General features: G+C 43.4%; 1 protein-coding gene across 6 annotated transcripts in view; it reads left to right on the forward strand.

Annotated features, from left to right (window-relative positions):
- SPATS2L (spermatogenesis associated serine rich 2 like) overlaps positions 1–14,800 on the forward strand; it is a 168,697-nt gene that overhangs the window by 131,555 nt on the left and 22,342 nt on the right. For 3 of the 6 annotated variants that reach the window (XM_067026520.1, XM_059053424.2, XM_059053423.2), the window contains exons 7-8: positions 48–254; positions 1,609–1,744. In XM_067026520.1, the coding sequence (XP_066882621.1) occupies positions 48–254; positions 1,609–1,744 (343 nt within the window). The remainder of the gene's footprint in view (positions 1–47; positions 255–1,608; positions 1,745–14,800) is intronic. The other 3 variants (XM_067026523.1, XM_067026522.1, XM_059053425.2) reach the window with 1 other exon arrangement.

Raw genomic sequence — 14,800 nt, forward strand, 5'->3', positions numbered from 1 at the left:
GTTTTTAGTTTATCACTTCACAGTCATTATTTGGTGTTTTCTTACAGAAGGCAACAGACCACTGCAACAGAAACTATCCTTAGATGGGAACCCCAAACCTATACATGGAACACCAGAGGGGTCAGATGGCCTACACTGGTCAGCTGAGCAGCCTTGTAACCCAAGCAAGCCTAAGGCAAAAACTTCTCCTGTTAAGTCCAATGCCCCTGCAGCTCATCTTGAAATAAAGCCAGATGAGTTGGCAAAGAAAAGAGGTAAAGTGATTTCTTTTGCGCAAATGATTCAACATATTTTGTACACCCAGAGGAGTACCCAAATGACAGAACTTTCCAAAAGATGCTGCTTAGTGAAGAGAGATACACATGAAATTGCATTTCTTTCTGTGAGCCACATAGATTGAAAGCCAGATGTGATTCCTTCATTGTTAATTAAAGGTCTTGAATGTTTAAGTGGAATTATATCCCCTTTTCCTGCCCCTCTGTGGCCATTCTTCTCTTCATAGGCATGGATAAATTTGTACCACAAATACTTTCTTCCCTTACAGCCTATAAAGCAAATGTTAATGCAGGAGCTCTTTTAGCAATGTGAAGGCTGAATGTTTCCCCAATAGGTGAGTTTGTAAGTGCTGAACTTGCACTGAATGAAGATAAGTTTAGAGGCTGCTGTGTCTTCTTCTGATATGACCTTCCTCACGTAAATTCAGTTCTGTGTTAGGACTTGCAGACAATATACACTGAAAGAGAGTTTTATATTTGACACATTATATTTTTATCACTTTTTGAGCTTTGATATACTTTACACATAACTGGTATTAAAAATGAAAGGGGCTAAATCACTTCCTTTCTGATTGCCAGAAGATTAAATAATACTCTTCTCATTCAGCCTCAGTTGCATCTGATTTCCTTGGCTCGGGTTTGATTATACCTTCTCACTTTTCTTGAGAGAGATTTCTTTCTTCTAAGAAACATGCCCTTGTTGGGATAAGTACAATTTGCCTGTTTGCTCTAAACTGTCTGTAAACCCTAGTGACAGTTTCAGGAAATCAGGCAAGATTGGCACCCACAGAGCTGCTTTAAGTGCTGCTGCTATAATTACAGGCCTGGCTCAGGACTGATGGGGCCAGAGCCAGGGTACCTGGCAGCGATGCTCTGTCCTCTGTCTAGCCCATTTGCACCTCTCCCAACCTCTCTGTCATTTTCCTCTTCCAAAAGCCCTGCTGGCTTTAAACTACGCAGAGTGGTGTCTATCGAGAGAGCCAGCAGCACACATGGTCTTTAGATGTATCAGATTCTAAGAAACTACAGTTTTCAATAGAACATAATGATCAGAGCCTCTTTCCAAAGGGCAGAGGAGACACGTGTGCCCCAAATGGCCCATCCAGAGAGCCCACTGGTGAGATCCCAGCTGTCCCAGGGGCCACACAACCACCCAATGTGGGTTATAAACATCCTCTTAAAGGAACTTTTTTTTCCATTGAAAAACAAAAGACAAATCTCTCTCTTTTTATTGGAAGGGGGTGAGTTAGTTGCTTTTGTTGTTGTTGTTTAGCTCAAAAATAAAAAAATTAAGTGCTCGCTTTAACATTCTTTCTCTTGACATTAATTTTAGGCCCAAATATTGAGAAATCGGTGAAGGATTTGCAACGCTGCACTGTGTCTCTAACTAGATATCGCGTCATGATCAAGGAGGAAGTGGATAGTTCAGTGAAGAAGATCAAAGCTGCCTTTGCTGAATTACACAACTGGTGAGTAATTTGACTTAGAAACTATAAATTTATGGCACTTCAGCTATTCCCATAGGTAAAGACATCAGATGGAAAACATTGTTTATTTAATCCATAAACATTACAGAACAACACTTCAGCAGATTTTCTTAAGCCCTGCAGACAGATGCATATATCTTGGGAATAAAAAAGAAGAGAAAATGTTAATAAAGAGAAACCTGATAGACATAATTCTTTGGAGTCTGAAGTTGGCCCAAAAGTATTTGAATGATGTAGAACACAACTTCAACAAAGAACAAAACGTCAAAAATGATATTTTTGACAGGTCTCTGGAAGGTTAACATCATGAATGCTACTCAGAAGAAAATACTTTCCAGCCTGATATCATCATAAAATAAGAAAAACTCCCTTAACAAAACTGATAAACGTCTTATGTAAGCTTAGTGATAGAACCCCATTCTTGGGTATCTTTAAGACTGGAATTAAGAAATGGTACACCAGTGTGGTTTTGGTCCTGCCCTGCCCTGCTCTGCAACAGATTTTGATGGAAGACATTTCTTTCAGCCCTATGCTTTTGCTCACGTCCACAACTGGAATGAAATACCTCTTAGTAAAAAGGTTAAGTTATTATCAGCAGAAAAATGTTACCAGTGTATCCAACAGGACGCTTTCACTTTCAAGTGACAGAAACTCAAGTCACACTAGTTAATGAGAAAAGAGGATTTATTGACTGATGTACATGAAAATTCCAGGAGATTCCTTTAGGCAAATTTGGTTCTAAGCCCAATATGTTATCAGGATTCAATTTTTCTGTCTCTGCCTCCTTTCCTCTTTCAATGTCTCCTACAATCTCCTGGTTCTGATTATTCTTGGCTTCATTCTTAGGTACTGTCTCCATGTAGCAGCCAAGATGACACGCTGGCAGCTCCAAGCTTACATAATCTTTAGCCCCTGTGATCTGAGAGAGGGCTTCATTTCCAGTAGTTCCAACAAAAAGTCCAAAAGGCCTAAGTCCCATTGGCTGGGTTCGGTCATGTATCTGTCAGTAAACCAGTCCCTGTGGCTAGAGGGACAGAGTTTTCCCACTAGCCGGGCCAGAGTCATGTGCCTACCACAGAGTTAGTGGTGGTGGGAGCCCCACCTGAGCTCCATGAACTGAGACTTGAAGAGCCATGGTTCCTGGGAGGAAACATGGTGTTAAAGAAGAAAATATAGAACAAAGAAAACACATGTCCACAATGCCCAGGCTCACATAACATGTTCCCTATATTGGCGTCCTATGATTCTAGAATTTGATCACATCTTCCGCATATGCTTCCCATTCTAAATCCCTTCCTTGACACTGATGTGCTTTTTCGCTGATTGTAGAGTTGCATAAAACTAAGGATTATGACGAGCGCTAACCTAATCTAAAATTCTTGAACTTTAAACCATCTGCTACATATAATGTGAGATTCCAAGAGTGCATAGACACCAGGGACTTGAAAGAAAGCCATCTCCTTCAGTTATTCAGTGAGGAATCATTTACCCTCCACCCAGTCACACCACCTCAACCTTCGTGGAACACTTCTCTGTTTGATCAGATTATAACCTCACTAACTGTTCAGAGCAAACTCCGAGAATACGTTTGAAAGTACTTGGAGAAGGTAAAGATGCTATACAAATAAAAGGTGTTATTATTATCATCATCATCATTGGTTTTTAAATTGTACAGTTATATGACTTTTACAGTTTGTCCTTAAGCTACCCTAATATATAAAAGCACACTCAACATCCAGGCCTGTTCTCGAGAGCCAGAGTCAGCCCACTTCACCTGTAAAGGGCCAGCTCGTAAAAATCTTGAGCTTTACGGGTGGTGAGGTCTGCGGGCAACTCCTCAGGCCTGCTGTGGTGGCGTGGGAGCAGCCAGAGATCATGCAGAGAGGCAGTGGGACATCTCTGGCTCATGGGGGTTGTAGTTTGCCAGCCTCTGTCTGGAGGCATTAGTGAGCTGCTCACAGAAGACCACTCTGTCTTGTCCTTCTGGTGTGGCGTTTTAGAATAAACTCTTCCTCTGAGGCCTCTGTATGATACCTTCCAACTGAGTGACTCACACACTAATTGACAAAGTGTAGCAATGACCTCAAATTACCTCTCTCCTCCAGCTGCTCTGAATACTTTTATTTTTTATTTTATTTTATTTCCTTAGTAAAATGAACATCACATGGCTCACGAGACTCTCATCTTGAGATTTAGGACAGATTCTTTGAGTGCTTTACTCCTCAAGAGCTAGAAGTGTGAGGCCAGGAAGGTCAGCACCCAGGGAAGTTGTATATCTTGTCTCAGCTTGTAATTCATTTTGTGTTTTGAACTGATGGGAAGGATCACTTCTGAACGAGCCCTGCCAAGCAATACAGCTGTTTAAAAGTCACCTACTTGACGGAATGGAACTTCTCCTCCAAACTGAAGAAGAAAACATTTAGATCAGCTGTTTTCCTATTGCTGCAAAATGAGAAAACACCACCACTTGTTTGCTGACCTAACCCTTCATTAAAATGATCCCAAAATAATTACATAAATGCTAACTTTAAAATAAAACTATTTTTTATCAACCATTTACATGCATTTATGCCAGAGGGAAAAACTTTGCCTCTGTTCCAGTTAAGCCTGCAGCCCAGGCAACAGTGTGATTACTTGAATTAAGCCTCACGCTAATTTTCTGAGGAGCAAAGGATGGATTTTAGGAATTGTGGTGCTCTTGAAAAATAGCGGGTCACGAATCGAAGACGGCAGCTTAAATGCTTAAAAAATGAAGCTTTCCTAGTGGTGGTGAAATCACAAACTCTAGGCACTAGAGAGAATTTTGAATACAGCCCTATTCATTTAATAGAATGGAAACCTCAGGGTAACATCGTAAAGTATATCCAGATTTGGAGGATGTGGAGTCCTCTGGAGATTTCCAGAAAGAGTGCTGGTTCTGAGGCAGATGTTGACTCATCTGGTGCACAGGCGACAAGGGAGGTGGCATACATTCCCCTGCAGGTTCTCCTCCCTTTCCTCGGGGCCACCCCATTCTCTCACCTAAGCACTCAATAGGCGGTGCATGTAGTTTAGAAATATAGACACTCTTGGTAAAAAAATTCTCCACATTCACTTTGCTACCAAAGCACCAACTTCAGGAGGTGAATCCTGCGTGACTAAATTCCCCCCAGATCCCACTGGAATTCATGGGAATGATGATTGTGTGAAAGCCCTTGTTTGCATATGCTCAGTACAGAGTGAGCGGATATCTGAATGAAATGAAGGAAATGCTTGTCCTTCCCAATCTGGCTGTGAAGAATATCTTGCTCAGTATGTTACTGAAGAAAACCATTAAGTAGCTAAATTATAATATCAGAGTTGGCACTTAACCAGGACACAGTTACACAGGGCCAAATGACCATTACATGGCTCCTTCTCATTTTTCCAGAAAGAACTGAGGATTTAAGAGGGGAACAAAGACGACACAATGCCCTCACAGTATGTCTTCACAGAAAATAAATTTTGTAACATGAGCGTCTATGTGAAAAGTCACATCAGAAACTAACATGAAACAGCTGGTTTCTTTCCTATATGATTGGCCCCTACCACAACTGGAAAATATTCATCCTTTCAAATCATAGCTGCCAGGTTTAATTGCTTTGTGTGCAAACTAGTCTAGCTTCTCACCACAAATCTGTGTGTGTGCATGGCCAAGTTGATGTTGACGGCTTTAAATGAACAATAAAACATTAAATTCAAAAAACATTGAGGAAGGAGAGTAACACTTGATAGTTTTTCCATATGCTGGGGGAGAAAGGATTCCAAAATAGAGCTGTAAAAGTTGTTAGGTGCTATTGTCAATTTAACATCTAATTAAAAGCACTCCTAAAGAAAACAGAAGATGGTAACAAGCCAGAGAGGGTTAGGGTGTGTACTGGGGTAATGGGGTCTGGAGGGGATAATATTTTTAGGCTGCTTTGCTTTCAAAAAGGAAGGGGACATCAGTCAAAGCATGCCTTCTGTAAAAAAGGGGCCAGAAGTGTTCCTGGACCCAGTCGGTGTTTATTTTCTCTTGAAGCAGTGCCAGGAAATTGGAAGTGGGTCAGGAGTTTCCCAGCTCCCCGACCCTAAGCCCTCACCCAACTCCCCTTTCTTTGCTGCCTTACCCTCCATCTTGGAGTTTCCTCCCTTCCAGCAAAGGCAGGTAAGCCTCCTACTGCCCCCTACAGGCTAGGGGCTCCTCACCGTGACCCCACTCACTACACCATAGGACCTTGTAGAAGACTCCCTGTATCCTTTTCCTTTCCTTCCTTTTAACGACTGAAACTCGTTTTCGTGTAACTGGTAACCTCATCCTTTTGATGACCATGTGTCATCCGTCCCAGAGTGACAGATTTGCATGTTAACCAAAGTTGACAGTCTGTTGAGACTCTCCACCAGCCAAAAGAATAACTCTAAAAGTGAGAATTGCAGGCTGAAGAAAAAGCAGTTTCGAGATAAGTATATCTTCTTCTGTATCCCTCAAATCCCACTCCAGAGGAGAGCTCTTTATCTGCTACTAAAGCCCTGTTGGTATCCAAGGAGAATCACACACAGACCACCAGATATCATTGCTGTGACATTTTAAATATTGTGTCTTTTTCTGGAATATAAACTCGAGAAGGCCTCCCGAAGAAGGAATTGCCAGTGGGGCTCTTGCATTTGAGAACAAGCCAAGCAACAATCTGTCCCATATTCCCACTTTACTGCTCCTTGGGTACCCAAATAATATCAAATTCTTGGAGCGTGCAGCCATGTAACTACTTCAGTTTGAGTCCAAATAAGACCATTTTTCTTCACTTTTGCAGATTTATCACATAGCAGGATTCTTTCTTTGTTGGTTGTTTCCTCCCTCCCCCCAAAATTCCCTAAACTTTTAGCTGCTTTTTTTTTTAATACCTGGCTTTCCATACAGTGCTAAAAGCCTGGTTTTTCTGTGCTCTTTGGGTTTTTTTGTTTGTTCTCTATGAGTAACTGAACATTGACTGAAAGATGATGTCTGTAAATTAATATGTACTTCTCTCCATACCAAAGTGTATGTGTCTGCACTGTAATTACACACTCTCAGAGCTCTGTGGTCATCCTTTGCCTCCGTACCACCCGGAGAGATGCTGATTTCACTGGGCATAAGTGAACCCAGAAAGAGGGGTTTTTTTTTGTTTTTAAAGAACCCCAGGTGATTCTCTTGTGCATCTGTGGTTGAAAACCATGGACTGAGAATCCTGCAGAGGAGGTGATAGAGGAGGTCTGGGGCTAGAGCAGTGTTTGCAACCGGATGCATTTGCCCCCCAGGAGACAGTTGGCATGCCTGGACATATTTTGGGTTATCACAGCTGTGGAGAGGTAGTAAGGCAGAGGCCAGAATGCCACTCCTTATCCTCGTATGCACGGGACGGCATCCCCCGCTCCACCCCCACCCCCAACAAAGAATGATCTGGTCCAAGGTATCGGTAAGGCTGAGAAAGCCTGGGTGAGAGAAAAGGGAGAGGAAGATTGCACAGCCCTCCTGCGTGGTCTGCTGTAGCTTGTGAGCGAAGGATGGAGAGTCCTCCCTTTGCAACACACCTGAGTGCCTCTCTGCCCCTCCCCCAGCCACCCTCCTACCCACCACTGCAGACCCGAGCGGGGAGATGTCCTTTGCATGCCCAGATCAGGTACGTACCCCAGAACACAGCCATAGTGTCTTCCCTTTTCACATCAGTGCAGTCGCGAGATATTTTTCCCATACTTCCTGAAACATAAACCTCCTAGCTACACATTTTAAAGGTCAAATTACATTTTTGTTTCCTTAAGACCAGCAAAAACAATTACCCTGAAGTGTAGAAAACGGAGGGCTTTGCTTCTTTGTCTATTTTTCATTCTGGAATTCAAGTCAGTCCTTAGGAGAAAATGGAAAAATTAAGAACTGAAGGCTGTAGCTGGTGATAGGCCATCACTTTCCACCATTCTGTCTCTACCTGAGTCTTTTTTCTCATTTTGCAATAAAACCAAATATCACAGTGGGGACTGGGATTAGGATAAGATCTGAGGCATGTGAAGATAAATACAGTAGGGAATTGTTCCATTAAGTGTCTCTTTGGGGGATTATTATTTTCCTCGGGCTTTAGTCAAGCAGCAATATTACTTGGCGTTCCTGGCTATACATGGTATATATCCACCTCCTCTGATGCCAGTGACATCTTCAGGTGTGCCTGCCCTTGTGCTATTTAAATTGAATGACAACAGAAGGTTTTTGTTTCTGTTTTTGATTTTGATTTTGTTTTGGCCGTACTGTGCCACTTGCAGGATCTTAGTTCCCCGACCAGAGATAGAACCCGGGCCCCCTGCAGTGGAAGTGTGGAGTCCTAACCACTGGACCGCCAGGGAATTTCCAACAGGAGGTCTTTTTGCAATCTTATGGTGCAGCAGTGGTTGGGCAAATACTTGTTGACCTTTGAATTACCCTCTCTTAATTAGGAGGATATTGAAATTATGACAGTCTGTCTACTGTGATAGGTAAGTACTGGGAAAACATGCATTAGGTGAAACAGATCCTAGAATCCGATCTGTGTCACAGAATAGGTGCTGTGAAAACAAGCAAACAGGGTTTTTGAGTTCAGTCACGTGTAGGGTGTGGGTGTAAGCGTGAGTGATGAGTTGAGCTTCCTTTGTCAAACCACGTGGCTGAAACAGTAAGCGTTCTGAGCATGCCCACGAGCATCGAGTGTCTGGCCAGTAATAAAGTGATGCTTTTCTCTGTGCCATTCAACAAGGGATGTTACCACCAGTAGGAGAGCTGACGTTAGGAACCTTTGCAGCCACTTAGTATTGTCACGTGATAACTTCACCAGGACTTCGGTTCCCTATTACAGTATCAACAACGTGTTAAATGATTGCTAGATTTTGCCAGCTCCTTAGCCAATATACGAGACGCAGGCAAAATCAAGAGTTTAATATTACACTTTTTTATGTTTTTTACTTTTTTTTTTTTTTTTTTTTTTTTTTTTTTTTTTTCTGTACTTGGGCCTCTCACAGCCGTGCCCCTCCCGTTGCGGAGCACAGGCTCCGGACGCTCAGGCTCAGCGGCCATGGCTCACAGGCCCAGCCGCTCCGCGGCATGTGGGATCTTCCCGGACCGGGGCACGAACCCGTGTCCCCTGCATTGGCAGGCGGACTCTCAACGACTGCGCCACCAGGGAAGCCCATTTTATGGTTTTTAAAAGAAATTTAATACCGGGTCTCTACGTCCTTCTGCTCGGGAAAGGAATAGATACTTCCCATTGATCAAAACCTACTACAAACAAAACTTCCTGACTAATCTCTTTTCTTCTCAACAGATGGTTTTTCTGAGTGCCCACCTGCTAGTGACTTGTAGTGTACAGTAGAAATTAAACAAACCCATTCCTTCTCCCAGCACCCAATATTGGAGATTATGCACATTATTGAGATGAACATACACCTGCAAAGGATATCAAGAGACAATAATAGAAGAGGCTAATAAATATATTTATGCCTCAAGAGAGCCATATGTATGGGTTTTTGTCCCTGTCCTACCCGACAAACTGCCCCAGATGGCTCTTTTTCCTCACCCTGCACTAGTCCAATAAACAGAAATCAGCTCCAGGACCCATTCTGAAATCATGAAAAGGGTAAATCCCTTATGCCAGGGAGGAACTCAAGGTCTCTGTGACTTTGGGTCTATGGCAAGTCCCCATGGTACAGGGCATTTCAAATCTTGCCTTGTTTGTAACTATGTGTCATTCTAAATAGGGGTAGCTCGCTCTTTGGAGGTGAAAGCTTCTCTTTTCCTATTTTCTTTCCTCCCCGAGGTTTTTCTCTGCATTAGATGTTTCTCCCCAGGGCCACTGCAAGGACCTAGTGAACCAGTGGACATGAAGGAGGAGCAGGCTAATAAATACAGAAAGCACAGAACTGGCCTTTTCAGTTTGGTGTAGTCCCCAGGAAACTAGCATAAATAGCACCTGGTATTAATAGCTTTTCTGAGCTCCATGTGTGATTACCTCTATACATCATGTCAGTGGTACACTGAGCGTTGGGAGACAGCTTTCCTTCACTGTAGCCTTCTTGCAGGGTAATAAACCCACAAGAAGAGCTGGAGGATAAGAAGTTGATTCTGATTTCAGCTTGAAATCTGAAAAGATTTCTGAATCTTTTCAGCAAATGAAGGCTACCCATTAAACCAGCTTTGTAACATGCTCCCGAATCGGAATTGTTAGTTTTCATCGTAGAACAGAAATATAAAAAGGAATTAACCAAATTGTTCTAACTACACAATCCCAGAAGGAAAGTATGTATCATTTGTGTGTGTGTGTTAAATTTACAGTATAATTCATTTTCACTGAGAAAATAAGACAAATTTGTTCCTATATATTAGTAGAAATATAAATACATTATAGTTTGAAAAGTGGGATATCCTAGATCACAATTTCAGAATGGATCTTGGAGCTTATTTCTATTTATTAGACTAGTACAGAGTGAGATTCTATAGTCTCTTAGAGTGAGACGAAGGAGAAATTTTGGACAGTTTGTCAGCTAGGACGGCAACAAATCATACAAAAACTGTACCTGAAGCCAATATAATAGAACAGCCAATTCCATATATGTATGTTACATTATCCTTCCAGTGACTGTGACCTTTGATTCTTAGTAGGCCATATTCGAACAAAAGTGACATTTTCCAAGGTTTATTAACAACATAATTAGGAGGTGTGGGGTGTAGATTTAGACAGAATAGGGTTTAAATCTCATCTCCACGTATTCTAGCTCTGAATATGGTTGAGCTTCTTAACTTCTACTCAAGCTACAAAACAGGTGTACTGCTGTCACTTTCTAGGGGTTTTGTGAAGACTCATGGACAAGATATGCACTTCTCAGATTATTCTAGAAAATCTCTTGCCTGGCCCATGATAGAAGTTCAATCTAGGCTGGTTCTCTTCTCTTCCAGATAAGCATTTAGTAAATATCTTTCCCTCTCTACCAAGACACTGGGAGGAAGTTAATCTGTTCCACCTTTCTGTTTATTTAGTTATGCAGTAGATGCCAGCTGTAATATGGATATTTCATCACAGCTGTTTACTGCCTGATGAAGAGAGAAGTAAGACAAAGGGACCCCTGATTCTGAATGGCCACAGTTGTCACCACATCAGCCCTCTTTCCCCTTTCCCGTCTTGCCATGCCTTCTCTTCTACCTTCCCTTCCCCTTTCTTCATTCATCCACCCAATAGAGCCCAGGGGCTAGAGGGTGAAGACAGAAACAAGTGTGTAATGCACGATGGCAAATAACGCAATGGAGCTGGGCATGGAGGAGGGGGAATCAACACTGGCTAGCTGGTTAGGGAAGGGTCCACCGCAGAGGTGACATTTGAGCTGGTCTTTGAGGAGAGACTAGGAATTTGTCAGCCTGAGACAGGAGAAAGGATTCCATGCAGAAGAAACAACACAAGGAACCAGAAATAAGAGAGACCACAGCGTGCTGTAGGAGGAGTGCATTCCCTGGGTCTCACTCCACCAATAGATGAATTTTGAGCACATCCCTCTCAAACCAGAAAATTTATTTATAAATCATATATGTGTGCTGTGGTTAATCTGTATACTAAAGATTAGGAAAGTCTACACTTTTTAGCATAAAAAGTAAGTACATGGGAGTTCCCTGGTGGTCCAGTGATTAAGACTCCGTGCTCCCAATGCAGGGGGCACGGGTTTGATCCCTGGTCAGGGAACTAAGATCCCCCATGCCGCATGGTGCAGCCAAAAGAAATAAAAATTTTTTAAAAAAGTAAGTACATACAGTTTACTGTTTTCTTTGTTGCCCCCATTTGGGAAGCCACTGGCTAGGTCAGGTCCTAAAGAGGAGGGGTAGCAAGTGAGCCTGGAGATGCTGGCTGACGAGAGCCTTTTGGCCCAAACCAAGAAGTCCACATTCTCTCCCCTCCCCTCTTCACAGGAGAGCTAAGGAATTCAGGAGACCCCAGGAGGCCAGAGCAGTGGAGGCTAGGCCTGGCTGCCTTGGGTTGGAAGTGGGCCGGCATTTCTATGACTTTTTGAGCCACATCGGTCTCCTCTAGTTTCTGTTCCTGAGTTATTCAGGTTCAGTCACCATGATGGCTTCTGCATAGATTCCCCCCCATCACCCAGAAGTGGAGGGAAAGGCAACAGTGTTCAGAGTGGTTGGCTCTGTTTTGGGTATGAAACAAAGAGAGATTTTGCCTTGTTTTATTTTGAAATTTGTTTTATTTTATCCTGCTTTCTACATTTCCAGTTTTTAAAATGAGCATGTAAAATGAAGTAAATGGAGAAGAATGTTACTTCCTTCATTGGTACCCTTGTGCTATAAGACAGTCACCCACAGAGAGAAGTTTGCTTTCTTTTCCGTATATGTAGTTTGGTTGTGTTTTATTTTTTTATAAAGGAGATGGTGGTAAGTCATATCACTTTTATAATTATAGAAACTGAAATACAGGTAAGTTACTTTCCCTGAATAGTGATCTCGATGGAAAGAAACAAAACTAAAAAGTAATCAGCAAAGATGAGAAATTACATTATTAAGCAAAATATATGTAAAATTCTAAATAGAGGTATACAAGGAATACAGATTTTTCAGGTGAACATGTGATGTTGTGGGATTTGTAGAATTTGCAGGATTTTGTAACTCTGATGTCATTTTTTAAATTCCAAGAAGAAAAAGGAATCCCTGTCTGGGTTTGTCTTTTCAATTAACTGTGTCATCGGTGAGGAACTCCAGGATTTTACAAGTGTTGGGAGTTAGTCCTTATGCTACATTTGTTCGTGTCTCATTCCAGAAACACACCTCGGACAGTGTGATGACATATTCATTAACTGTAATTTAAATAATCATCGAATTCCAATATAAAATACGCAGACTGGGCTTCCCCGGTGGCGCAGTGGTTGAGAGTCCGCCCGCCGATGCAGGGGACACGGGTTCATGCCCCGGTCCGGGAAGATCCCACATGCCGTGGAGCGGCTGGGCCCGTGAGCCATGGCCGCTGAGCCTGCGCGTCCGGAGCCCGTGCTCCGCAACCGGAGAGGCCACAACAGTGAGAGGCCCGTGTACCGAAAAAAAAAAAAAAAAAAAAAAAATGCAGACTAAGAGATATGAACATTAACAAGTTATATTACCTCTGATTAAAGAAATAGAAAGAAAATGGGCTCAACCTGATTGGCAAATTGAGTGCACTTGCCTCATTCACTGGTGGCCAGAGGGGTGTAACTCTGCTGTATATGTTAACAGCGATTCATGCTTAGAGACACTCTGTTACCCTGAGAGTCACGATTACTAGGCAGCTTCGAAGAGTTGTGTGCCAACCCCAGCTGACAGGCTGTAGACATGTATGTTGGGTTTTATATGTTTATCACATAACGCTGTGGAATTCAGGACATCTTTAGATCAATTTGTCCATCACTGCTGCATTCAGAAAAAGGATTCCAATTATAAGAAGAACACAGGTTGTGGTGACACCGAAACGCAAAAGTGTAGAGAGTAGAAGGTAACCGACCCAGGAATCCCAACAAAAGACATAAAAAGATGAGCACAGCCAGCTACTTGATAATGAGCCTGAGGTAGATTGGCAAGTGGGGTTGGGTAGGAGAGACATTTCTGGCGTAGGCTTGGGAGGACTTGACCACGTGGGAAGTGAAGGAAGAGGAGTCGTGGAAACTGGTGATGAGCGAGATCAGTAACCAGCAGACAGGTGTAGGAGTGGGGACAGGATGGACGTGCAGGGGAGGAAGAATATTTTCCCCCTGCTCTTCTGGGTTCTTGGCTGAGGCCCTGTAATAAAAGACAGGTAACCAAGCGAGAAACAAACAGAAGTTTATTAACATGTATGTCTCATGTACACATGGGAGAGACCCAGGGAAAAATGAAGAACTCCCCAAGGTGGCCTGGAATTCAGGATTAAATACCATCTTCGCAGGGAAAGGGGAGAGGGGGCTGTAGGCCTCTGAGGGGAGAGTGAATGACTTTTAGGAAAGACGAGTGGGTCCTTAGAAGAACAGGTGGAGGTATGGTAGCTTGTGACAAAGTCTGCTGAGTGTGGTGTCAGTTCTAGTCTTCTCTCCTTCGACGAGCGAGAGTCGGCACCCTCCCTGGTTGGTGAAGCTTCTGGAGAAGGAGTTTATGACAGCTGAGTTCCTTGTAGACAATCTGTCTTGAAGCAGAAAAGGGGAGTTTGGGGAAAGCCTGTCCTCCCCGCATTTGCTGTTTTTCACGTGCCCACAGCTCACAATGGTCGATATACCAAGGTGCCATATTTGGGGTGGCATATTCTGCTAGTCTTCAGGGGGCAGGACAGAGAAAGGAGGAACGGGGAATTGACAGCCATGGCAGAGCGTGGGCACCATTTATAGGCACCTGTCGTGTTAGGGCTGCCTGTCCTTCTGACCCTAAGAATAGAGAACCATACACAGTCTTGATGTATTTGTGCCTGTCACGCTGGGGACACCTTTGTTGACAGCAACAGTAGTTGAGAAATGGGTGGGCCGAGACCCCTGACTAGGTCTGCCCTGGGCCCAAGAATTCCTGGTAATACTTGGGAGATTGGACTAGAAATGGTACCCATGGTAACAGTAGAGTACACCCTAAGTATATAGAGGGAGTTTTTCTGCCCTCCACCTGGTGGGCATAATCCTCTCAGCCGGGGCAAAGGACGTAGATGCCTGAACTCCTGGGCAGTACAGGTGGCCTCTTCCATCAGTACCAGCTCCCAGCTCCAGCTCACGATCCACCTAGCGGCCCCTGGGTGCTACTAGGCTGCCAGGCGCTGAGCTGGCATTCCTCCCGTGGTCACAATTCTTACTCCTGATGCGGTAGTAAGCAGAGCCCACAGTGGGGGGGAAACGTTTGTACATTACCCTCTCTCTTTAGTGAAAGAAATAGCAATTCTTTAAACAGGAAGTCTGGCTTTACGGCTTATCACTCATTCGCATGCTTTAAACTGTTTGTTCCGGGCCAGGAGGGGTGAAACATCTAGAATCCTTCCTCCCCAGCAATCTCCACATTCTCTTTCTCTCTAACGGGCT

This window comes from Kogia breviceps, chromosome 2 (genome assembly GCF_026419965.1).
Source record: "Kogia breviceps isolate mKogBre1 chromosome 2, mKogBre1 haplotype 1, whole genome shotgun sequence".
Lineage (NCBI taxonomy): Eukaryota > Metazoa > Chordata > Mammalia > Artiodactyla > Physeteridae > Kogia > Kogia breviceps.